The 12,277-nt window shown below is 38.1% G+C and overlaps 1 protein-coding gene across 2 annotated transcripts in view; it reads right to left on the bottom strand.

Annotated features, from left to right (window-relative positions):
* Atp10d (ATPase phospholipid transporting 10D (putative)) overlaps positions 1–12,277 on the bottom strand; it is a 97,895-nt gene that overhangs the window by 18,430 nt on the left and 67,188 nt on the right. For both annotated transcript variants that reach the window (XM_020158431.2, XM_074042312.1), the window contains 5 exons: positions 11,475–12,084; positions 10,768–10,874; positions 9,001–9,127; positions 7,252–7,436; positions 1,414–1,723 (listed from right to left, as the gene is read on the bottom strand). In XM_020158431.2, coding sequence (XP_020014020.2) covers positions 1,414–1,723; positions 7,252–7,436; positions 9,001–9,127; positions 10,768–10,874; positions 11,475–12,084 — 1,339 coding nt within the window. The remainder of the gene's footprint in view (positions 1–1,413; positions 1,724–7,251; positions 7,437–9,000; positions 9,128–10,767; positions 10,875–11,474; positions 12,085–12,277) is intronic.

Consider the following 12,277-nt stretch of genomic DNA (forward strand, 5'->3'; position numbering starts at 1 on the left):
TTCTCTCCAGTTGTGCTCATTCTTGGATGGTCTCATAATAGCAAGCCTCTTATACTCTCTAGAATTACAATACAACTTTTTTGTGTGTATCTTTAGCCTATTTCTTGTTGCTAATTTTCAGACTTTTATTCTAGTTGTACACTTGCCATCACTGCTTAAAAATCTAATGGACTTTTCAACTGAGTAAGTATAAGGTCCAGCTGATTCCTCCACCTCCACCTCAGTAAATGGTAGCTCAATTCCTTCAATTCTTTTATAAAACTTTGGTATTCCCTTTGACAACTCTTTCTCTCATATAACACATATAATTCATCAGCAAATGCTACCAGCTGTATCTTCAAACCATGCCCATTGTCTGCCTATGTTCCACCACCCCCTCTGCTCTAGTCTGGTCCAAATCCACCATAATCTCTTTTCTGAATTATCTCAACAGGTTCCCAAGTTGTCTCCTTATTTATGTATTTGTAGCTCAACAGTTATTCTCATATGCCAGGGAATAGATCCTTTAAGTTAAGACAGATCATCTCCTACCTCTGTTCAAAAATATTCTATTATCTTCCTATCTCTTCAGATTAAAGCCAAAATTTTATAATGGGCTTCAAGACCCTATGTGATATGGCCACCTGCCTCCTCTCTACCACTCACTAAACTGCACAAAAGTCTTCCCTTGACCTTGGACACATCATGTGTGGCTCCCCTCATGGCTTTAATATTTGCTATTCTGTCTTCCAGGCAAGTTCACATGTATATGTCTCATGGCTCTCTATCATTTACTTTGAGTGTCTGCCCACCTACAGCTTTAGCAGTCTTCACCTTCCCAAACATTCTGCACTCACCTCACTCTGCTTTTTTAAAAAATAGCATTTGTCATTATCAGGTCTCTTCCATGCTTACTTTCCTTTTGGTCATTTGTTCTACTCTACGCCCTCCTATTAGATGTAATCTCCTTTAAAAAAAAGTATTTTGTCAATTTTATATACCGTTGTGTCTTCATCATCTAGGGAAAAACATCGGTGCAAAGAAGGCACTCAATATGTATTTATTGAGTAGATAAATTAATAAATAAATAAAGGTTTCATGTATCTGAATTCAACTTTCATGAAAGAAGAGCTCTTGGATTTTTACTGTTCTGTGATTCAATATTTCACTCAATTTAACACAGCTGATTTGGAGATTTGACATGTAACCCAAAGAGTCTTGACTAATATATTGTTTTATGTGTCCCATACCTAACACCTGTTTCATAGCAGGTGGTTAAACAAGTAATGAAGGGACTGGGGAGGGAATGAAGGGGCACAGGGAGAAAAGGAGTAAGAAAAAGAAGTGTAAATAGATATATAGAAGGAAGGACAGACAGAGGGATCCACCTCTGGTGTAATGAAAAGTGTGGAGACTGGTCTCATTCCCACTCACCTATGGCCAGGGTCATCACCTGGAGATGGTTGCGAACCAATTTTACCACCTCGCTTTTCTGCAGAGGTGTGGCTCGGCAGCAAACCACAGCTTGGCACCAAGCAGTCAGCTCCAGGAACTGCTTTTGCAGACTCTCCTGCAGGGCAAACTCTAGAGTCTTCCCAGTGATAATGAGTCCAGCTTGTGGCCTTGTGTCCTGGGGTACAGGAGGCTGAGAGAAATCTTCTCTTAATGATGCTTGCTCTTTAGAGACTGTAGTTTTCTTCTGAAGTTCTTTCAAAATTGTGCTCATCAGCATCTCACAGGCATCCTTAAACAAAGAGGCAAAGATAGTTAGCTTGAGGCTGCATTATGTGTCAGCTAAATTTTTCATTGTCATTCTTCAGGAATTGCTGGGACAAGGCCACCTCAGGTAGTTGGTAACTTTCAAAGACTTTACAACTCTTCCACAGAGAGCACTGTATATGTGAGGATGGGTTAAAAGGCTGGCGGCATATCTTACCCAATTCTATAGCCAGGGTGTCTATGTAATATGTAAAATTTCTTCATGCGTGCAATTTGTCTTCTCAAACAATGAATCTCAAGAATCCTTTGGTCTTATTCTGCCACTTATTAGTTGTTTTACTGTAGGCAAATTATGCCACTTCTCTGAGTCTCAACTTTCTCATCTACAAAGTGCAAATATTATCTATATCCTAATATTGTTGAGAGGAACAAGTGAAATAATGCACACAAAACTCCTACTGGAAAGCATGACACATGACAGACAAAATAGTGGTTATTGTTTTCATCTTCTTTTTGATTCAACAGATCAATCTACTCACTAAATATTTAATAAGAGACTGCATTTGAAAAAACATTCTAGGCTCTGGTGATATGTCAATGAACATGTAAGTTCATGGCCTTCTGTAGCTTACACTGCTCAGAATGTTTTTGGTTCTTATCATATCTGGTTTACTTATATCCTTACTCTACACTAGTTAGGGAGTTCTTGAAAGGCAGCTATCATCTTTACTTCTGACATCTTCATAATGCCTAAAGAAGGCACATCAGGCACTCAGTAAACATTTGTTGAGTGAATTCTACCCCAGAAGACTAACACTAAACTTATGAAGAAATAATTATGTCAAATGACCACTAGAGACAGAGCACAAATCCAGGAGCAATAAATTTAAGCATACACATACCAAGTCTGAAATAGTTCATTAAAGAAAGAGGCTCTTGTGCAGTGCCTGTTTATTTTTACTTAAAGTACTACCCACCGAGCATTTCTTGATCCACCACAAAATAAGAGGTGTAAGGAAGAAGTAGATATGGATACATAGGCATGACACAGCAAAGACTTAATGACCACATAAATTATAAATGAGATTTGCCATGGCTTGAATATGGTTTGTCCCCACCAAAACTCATGCTGAGGCTTAATTACCCAATCTTATAGTATTGAAAGGTGGAAAGACCTTTAAGAGGTGAGGCCCAGTGGGAGGTGATCTGATCATGATCACCTTGTGAATTAATTAATGCTGGTCTTTCAGAGTAGGTTAAACTTAGTAGGAACAGGTTAGTCCACCAAGAGCAGGTTGTTATAAAAGAGCCAGCCTGCCCTCCTCCCTAATCTCTTTCTTCCATAGACAATGATGAATCAAATATGTTCATCACAGGCCCATGAGCATGCCATGTGAGCTCTTCCAAACTCACCATTTTGTATGCATTCCCTTGGTGTGATGTTATCTGCCATGAAGCTCTCACCAGAAGCTGTAGCTGGCACCATGCTCATTAGAACTGTGAGTTAAACAAACTTCTTTTCTTTAAAAAGCACCCACCCTCAGACATTTTATTATTAACAACACAGAATGAACTAAGATTCAACTATAAAATGGAGCTACTTGGCTGCTTTACCTTAGAACAAATTTGGTCCCATATACCTCCAAAGCCATGAAGGAAAAGTACAATGATGAATCAAGTATACTCACTATAGGCTCAGTATAAAATAGCAAAAATTACTTGTAAAAACTTTCTAGAGTTTGGGTAAATTAAAATGACGTGACTTAGAAAATAACATACCCTGCAGTCATTGAAAATGAACACGTCTATTAACACAAAATGGTATTTGTAATTGAAAAGAATGTAGCTACCCTGCAACAACACAAATATATACTTGTAGCATTAATAGTGCACATTTTGTAGACTAGTCAAATACTCACTAAAGTATGTTTGTGAATTACATGTAGATTTATGACTTATAGACTGATGTCTTAACCTCTTTGATTTAAGCATTTGTTTTTATAAATTAACTGATTTTTCATTGCAAAAATAATACAGCAGTAGCCACATACACAGTCTCTAGTATGTAAGGATTCCACATTTGTGAATTTGTCTATCTGCTAACATTTATCTGCAATTCCCACATACAATACTAGCAGTTCTTTTGCAGTCATATGTTGGCACATGCAGACCAGGTCATGCGATGCATGTGAGCCAGCCGATGCCTTCTCATGGCATGTTTGGTGGCATATCTTTTTCCTCCTTTTTTCTTTATTGTTGTTGATTTTGCTAGTATAAATGGCTCCCAGTCACATGCAGCACTGCTGTCTAGTGGCCCTAAGCACAGAGGCTGTGATGCGCCATCCTGGGAAGATATTGTGATATGCTTCAGTCATGCATGAGTTCTAGTGCTACTGGCCATGTATTTAATGTTAATGAATTAATGACATATTAAATAAAGTGCCATTAAGCAGAAACACACATGAGACATGTTGTGACCAGACACCTGCAGAACACTAACTTTGTGTCTCCCCTAAGACAACAGTCAGTCTTGACTAATGCAGAGTTAGAAATAACTGTAAAACCTGACTTCACCAACAATGAGCATTGGTTGTGTATATATAGTGTGTATGATATGATACGACATCATATGATATACAAAGTGTCCTGAAATAACAGTCAGGAAATTTAAACTGTATTCCATACTGGACAAGTAATCAGTAAAGGACACTCAGAGAAATCACAGTATTTTGGAGTCTTTAACTAAAAAATGGGATAAATTTGCTTTTTTTGTTATAATTGTCAGATGAGATCATGTATGAAAAGCCTTTTATAGTTTCTAATAAACACTAAAGAAAAAGTTACTATTCGATTTACTATTCTCCAGAGAAAAAAATTAAATGAAATTACAAACACAGATCTCAAAAAGTTAAGTGAAGAGTCCTGAGAAGTCTTTGGATATTCAAATGCAGTAAATGATATAGCCTGTACTTATAGTAAAACAATAAAGAAAAAAAACCTTTTATAACTTTTATAAGGATGGGAAACATACAAGGTTTGTAAGTGGCTACACATTTTGCAAATTTAGGAGCAAAGTTAATGGAAATTTATGAAGTTGACACACAGATGTGACTAGGAGTTCATTCATTAACTGCCAGGTGGCCGAGTAGAATGTTATAGAAGACATTTACTAAATGATAAAAAAAAAAGGCTCTATGACTTTCAAGTCATTTTTAACTATTTGGGACACCTGAGGGGAGGAATAGGAAAAGGGGATTTAAATATCAGTAACTGAGCATCTACTTATAAAACGAAATTATATTTTTTGTGTTTTATTTAGTAATTTGGAAAATTCACACATGTGGAATAGCTATTAATAGCAAATAATATTAGCTGCAGTAAATACTTCTTTTTAGGTGTCTTTCAACATAAATTGTCTATTTATAAATAAACTTCATAATGTTACTGACTTTATTAATCATAAAGACTCTAAGCCAATAGATAAAAATTATGTACTGTGCATCTCAAAAAACTAGAAAGATTTTGAATGCTTTTACCATAAAGAAATGATAAATAAATACACTGTATGCATATATTAATACATCACACAACACCCCCCACATGTATAATTTTTATGCTTTTAGGTATTGATTAAAATAAGTTTAATTAATTAAAAACTATCAAATTACAAAAATGAGAAAGAACGAAGGAAAGAAACAAATGAAGAGGAAGAAAACCAATGCAGAAGTATTTTAAAAGTTTAACAACAGGTACAACCAAGCCAGTGCACATGAGCTAACTGACTGCTGGTTATGGTATTTATTATTTCCTACAGACTATATTGACATTTGAGCCAGGTAATCCTTGGACACAGGGAATGGGGGCTTGCCTGCACACTGCAGGGTATTTAGCATGATCCATGGCCTCTGCCCACAAGATATTGGTAGTATTCCTTCTTCCCCCAGTTGTGGCACCAGAATGTCTCTAGACATTGTCAAGTATCCCCGGGCGGGGGGGGGGGGTGGACAAAATCATCCTTGGTTGCAAAGGCTGATTTTATGTAACTGGCCTAATCCATGATACATCCTGCTTCCCATGATGACAGAATTCACCAAGTCTGTTTTCACAGATGCACACAGCACCCCCACACACGAGAATGTGAGGAGTCCTAGGCCTGTCAGGCACTCAATATCATGCCTGGTTTCTCCTGTATACAGACACAGGAACTATATGGAAGAATGCTCAAAGTGTCAACAGAGGTTTTCTCTGAGGAAAAAATTTACTACTTTATATTTTTAAAATTGTTTTCTGTATTATTTGAGTGTTTAATAATAGCCATATATTGTAGTTATAACCAAAATAAAACCTTTTCATGTTTTAAAAAGAACTCTAAGTCAAAATCAAACACCAATACTGATAACTTTCAGGAGGAGGTTCAGTAGGGTAAGGAATGCCTTGAGGTCCCATACTTGGTCAGTGTCAGATCAAGTATTTGATCCCTAGTCTTACCAGCCATTCAGGCCATATCCTTTTATAATGACTAAAATGACTAGCATTGTCTTGGACTTAGTTCTCTGCAGGCACTAGGTATTGGTTGTTGTTATGGGTTTCTGGTCCACTGCCAGTTTTAAAGGTGAACCCAGTCTGTGTTGAATAAGGATGACTCCCTTTCCTCAAAATGCACAAGCCAGCTGAGAACCTGACCATGGAAACATGGCTAACCAAGTGTGGCAGCCTAGGACACAGGCTCAAGACATGGTCCCGAAAGGCAGCTCCATAAGACTTCAGAGAAGGCAGGCTGATGTGAGAGAATGAGGCAACTGGTTAAATCTCACTGCAAAGGAAGGGGAGGAAGGGTTTCCAGGCAAAATAAACACTATGCACAAATCTTGGAAGGTATTACTGTAAGAATCTTCTGAGAAAAATCAGATGCTCATTTAACTGGAACATTTATGGTAGAGAATAATAGGAGAAGAAATTGGAGAAAAACAGGCTGTGTTTAAATATTTTAAATTGCTTTTCCTAAAAATAAACAAACAAACAAGCAAAACCTTTCCCTTTAAAAACAACTTTTCCCCTTAAACATTTATGCAAATAGCTGATATTCTCAGGAGCACTACCTAAGAATTACCACTAGAGGGCATGATTACGCTGAGAGACTATTTTTACTTATCATAAAAATATCTATTTATTTACCTGATTCCAACAGAAATGATCAGTTTCCCTCAACTTGAAAGAGAGGTAGATTCCTGTCTCAAGGTTTGTTATATTTTGTCATTTGGGGCTGCCTTGTCAATCCAGAGCACAGGTTGAAAAAACAAACAAAATAAAACAATAAAAAAGAAGCTTTCTTCTAATGCCTTTATTCAGCAATGATTCCTCTGAATCATTATGATTTTCCATCAAGCCTTTAGAAAAATACGGCATCCTCCAAAATATGAGCTGGGTTACTGGCTAGAATAAATATGAAGAAGCTAAAGATTATCAGCTTTTTTTTCTCTTCACACACATCAAACTCCAAATGCTCACTGGTTTTGAGAAGCAAAAGGCCTGGTTTGATCTCATTACACATACTTTACTTTGGGTATTAAGGATGAAGAGCTTGTCTTCTGGCTCCAGTAGTTTGCAGGCATAAGCTATGTTGACGGCTGTCTCCTGCTTGTCTCCCGTCAGCATCCAGATCTTGATGCCGGCTTTGTGAAGGGCTTCTATAGATTCAGGAACTCCCTCCTGCAGACGGTCTTCAATGCCAGTAGCACCTAAAAAATTAACCAAAGTACATCAAGGCCTGTAGGAAACTAAAAGACAGCTCAAGCTTACCTAGTCTATAATTGAATCCTATCCATTAGCCAACTCCATCCTGACTTGTACAAACCCCTCCAGTAGCTTCCAGAGATCCAAATGAGGTGTGAAGACCCAGACAAAAGTCATATACAAAGTAATATCTGGGCAGGAAGCTTCAGGGATGAGTGAGTTTATCAAACTTACTTGTTCTTCTTTTGACTAGGTATATAAGAATCTTATAGATATTTGTAAATTTAAAGGTTTAATTATTTATGTAACCTTGCTCTATAAATTTTATAATTCTATGATACTCCCTAAGATAAGGGCAGGCTTTTAAAGAATGCTTTTGCCAATAATATGCAATGTCTATTTGCAATGCTCTTTTAAGTCTATAATTCCATTTTCTGAGACAACTAGCTCCAGGAGTGTTTTGGAATTCAAAAGGTTTTCAGATTCTAAAAAAGTAATATAGGACATACACCCTTATTTTGTAATACCTGTCAAGCAAACACATTAGTATTTTGATAGAAAAGCTTGCAAATTTTCATGCTAATTAGGATAATACTACAAATAGTGTTATATCAAATCATGCCTGATTTTGCTGCAAAATGAGTTTTGGCATTAAATTTAGCATTTTTGATTTTAGTACTGCAAATGAGGAAATGTGAACCTAAGCTACTTACACCATCATAGAGAAATTTTATAGGAGTGACTGCTATCCCACTTGATAGACACTAAGTGAAATCATTGTTTTTCTCCTAAATAGAGGAAGGGAGCTCAGAAGTTTGCTTATGTTAGAATCTAGATCTCCATGCTCTAAGGTAGTGGTTCTCAAACTTGACTGCCACTTAGAATTACTTAGGAAGCTTTGAACAATTGCCATGTCCAGGCCACATACCAGACCAACTGAACAGAGCCCCTGGGGAGAGGGTACAGGAATCAGTACTGTTTAAAGCTCCAAGATGCAGCTCAACCTGACACAAAAGGTGCCTGTTGTGCAATTGTGGAAAGGAATCAAGAAGACAGAGAGAGAGAAATAGGTTCAATTAGATCAATTACAGATGCAGAATGAAGAACATGTACCCTGGAGCCGGGTACACCTCAGTTTCATGTCTGGTTAGTTAGTGACTAACTGTAAGTTACTAGCAGGTAATCTTGAACAAGTTATCAAATTGCTCTGTGTCCCATTTCCTCTAAATAGGATGAAGATTTGTTGTGAGAATTTAAAAAGACAACACATGTTAAGAACCTTAGCCCATCCCTGGCAAGAAAATTTTGCTTCTCTTGAACTAGCATATTTGTTTGGCTTTGTACCCTGTGTTAGGATTTTAAATGGTTTTCTTAAGAATGGCTACCTCAATACCACCACAAAGGAAGTCTAGTTCACTGCAGTGGAAAATAGAGCAGAGGATTGGAAGCTGGATAAAGACAGGACTTGATAGGAAAGGCAAACCACATGTGTTTATTAGGTTGGAGTAGGGAGAAAGGCAATGGTGAATATAGTATTTAGAGACAACCAATGTTTTTCAATCTACCTACCAAGTAATGTTAGCTGATTCTCCAGCCTTATAGCAGATTCAACTAGTAATTCTTCTCTGTTGTCAATGCTGGTTTCTGCTAAAAAATGATTCCTCAGCCACTCTGCATATTCATTGTCACTCATGACCTATGATAAAAAGAAAAAAGAGTTAGGAGGTAAACCATATGATCTTATAGAATCTTATCAGCACTCACCTTTGGCAAAAAAAAAAAAAAAGCCATCAACTTGCTTTAGTTATTCCTCCCTCTGGGTACAGTCATACCAGGTACACATCCTCTCAACACCTGGACATAAGCTTCCTAAACTCTGTTATCAGACTAATGATAACGAATCAGTTGGGGGCGTGTTGTCAGGATTGGTATTAGGTATTTTGTAGTAACCAGCCTCTTTGATGTCTTTTCATGGTTAGCTTAGTGGCTAATCATTTGTAAAGGTTAAAAGAGAAGGTTCATGTGGATAAAGCAACGAAGTCTTATTCCTAACAAAAATTAGGCAGAATTCTTGGAGAAGAAACCATTGATAAATTATCTTTTGTCTTTAGTTGCCATAAAGGATAAATCTCCATTTCAGTTCTTACAAAGCAGCGTAGAGTGGAGGGTATGAGGTAATTTCTCTCTAATCTACTCATTTTTGCCCACAAGGTAATTTGATTCAGGAGAATCTGACATCTATTTGGCTACATTTTTATCAGGACTAGCCGACTGAAAAGGCACAGAGTAGGTTTGACGTAACTCTCCATTCATCCTACAACTATGTGTAAGGTAGACTTTTGATCCTCCATGCAGTTTGTTGGTTGAATTTATTGAGGTCTATAACAGATCTCATTTTCCCTAACACAACTCACAAAAACTAGAATTTGGGTAAGCAATGAGAGGTTTTGGTAATTACCTTCCTCAAATTATTTCTTGGAGTTCTGGCTTCTTTCTTATTGCTCAAATTTTTATTTAGAAAGGATAAAATATGTTTCAAAGTTATTTCCTTTGCAATACTGGGATTTGAACTCAGGGCCTTTGTTTGCTAGGCAGGTGTTCTACCACTTCCACCACAATACCAACCCTCAAGATTATTTTCAGTACAAAATAATCAATACTGATTTAAAATCTAGTAAATTTACCTGGATTTTTTTTTTTTTTTTTTGAGACAGGGTATCACTGTGTACCCAGGCTGACTTAGAACTTGCTCTTTGGCTCAGGCTGGCCTCCTGCCCCAGCTTCCCGGTGCTGGGATTATTTATAGTTGTGCATCACCACCCCTGGTTACTTGAATTTAAAGATTTAAAGATAAAGACTTGCAGGCACATAAAAAACAAACAAACAAACAAACAAACAAACAAAAAACAGTACCAAGAACCTGAAAGGTAAAAATGAAGGCTGGTCTCTGACATTATTCTTTCCAAGGCACATTTAATACTGTAAGACGAAGGGGACAATACTGAGTAAGTCCTGATGAAAAGAAACCAGGATTCTGGGATTTTTGTTTCTAGGTGAACACTGTTTACAAACAAAGGCACTTCAAATACACTGAAACACGTGAGAGCTCTGAGGATGTAACTTTTATGCACCCTGCTGCCTCGGGCTCTTCCAGCAAAACACTTAAGAACAAAATCCAACCAACTAGCATATGGCATGGAGAGACTGTGGAAAGAGATTCAGCGATCTAAGGACTTCCCCAATACCTGGGTTAGGGTTTCATATAAGCTGGTTTTCAGAGATGATGGCTAAGCAAGGGGAAAGACATAGAAGATGGGGTACACTAGGCAGCCTCACCTTCTTTGCTATACATAAAGTGCGCAGTCCTCGCTTGGCATAGTCATCTAAGAGTTTCTGGGTTTTCTCTCTTATTATCATCTGTTGTTTTTCCAGATTTGTTCCATCTGAAATAATGAACAAAACACTAGTATTCCTACCAGTCTGCCCAATTGCAGACACATTTTTAAACAATAACCGTTTAATCCACAATGAGCAAAAGGCATTCGAGTTTTGGATCTCAAATATGCATCTATAAAAAGAACACCTCAGAATAAAATTTTCCCTGGATTCTTTCTCTTTTGGCAGGGGGATCATCTGGGACTTGATAAAAAACACTGCTCCCACACCATCCATAACAGCAACGACAACTGTAATAATGCTAGTTGTCATCTCTTGAGCACTTACCCCTTGCTAGGCACTCAACCAAAGGCTTCTCATACATTGCATACAGTGTGACGTGAGTCTTCTTAGGAGCCCATGAAGAGGGATTATAACACTGATTTAGCTGAAGACTCAGCAACAGAGTTTCTGAAGGCCCAGCAAATGATGGAGTCCACATTTGATCCCAGGTTTGTGCAGCAACTAAACTTGTTTGCCTTCTTATCAAATCCTAGGTGGCTGACTCCCAAATATCTACTTCTTAGCCTTTATAAATGCACTAGGAGTGGGCCTGGGACTCTCCAATCCCTTCTTGTCACTACTATCTTAGCTCTGTTTGAACTTACCTGGGGAGGCCACTGAGAGCAACTCCATGATGACAGAATCGGCACCCTTTGTATACACTACAACTTGATTGGAAAGGGGGTGTCGGACCACAACAGACATTCTTTTTCTTATTGAGTCGAAGGGAAGGATGTGTAGTAGTTGAAATGTTAATGTTCCCAAAGCAGCAAAGTCCACCAAAACCTGCTCTGGGGTCCGTGACCGTAAAGTGCATTGGTAAGCCTTGGCGGCATACACTAAGGCTGCTTCGTCTGGACTCTCGGCCTCATAACACAGGTCAGTGGGCAAGGGCTGTCCAGGGAGGGATTCCATCTGGCCATTCATGACTCCTGTATCACCATTTTGCTTCTCAGTTTCTGTATAGCATGCTGAGTGACTGGAGCCCTGGGGAGTCTCACTCATCTGGGAGGCCTCTTCCTCCATAGGTGAAGCCAGTTTCATTCTATTGAAGAGAGACAGTCTGCTTGCAAAGGCACATGGAACTCCAGAAGGTGGCTCTTTCCTACTGGCAAGGGATGGTGAACTTGATCTTCGGACAGACAATCTCTGGAAGAGATTTTTAATCTCTTCCAAGGACTTAATGGGAATTCCGCTCAATGAAGACAGCCTGATCTAGAGGAAAAAAAAATTTACAAAGGTCTCAAGAAATACAATCAAGGTAGCTTATCACAACTTTGAAGTCCAACTAGGAAAAAATGAAACAGGAAAGAGTTATCACTTCCTTAAATGGCTACCAGCCTGCTTCTTCCTTACAATTGCCACAGAAAACATGATTTAAAAACAAACTGAAAGAGGGTGAGCTGAG

The sequence above is a fragment of the Castor canadensis genome, chromosome 9 (genome assembly GCF_047511655.1).
Source record: "Castor canadensis chromosome 9, mCasCan1.hap1v2, whole genome shotgun sequence".
Lineage (NCBI taxonomy): Eukaryota > Metazoa > Chordata > Mammalia > Rodentia > Castoridae > Castor > Castor canadensis.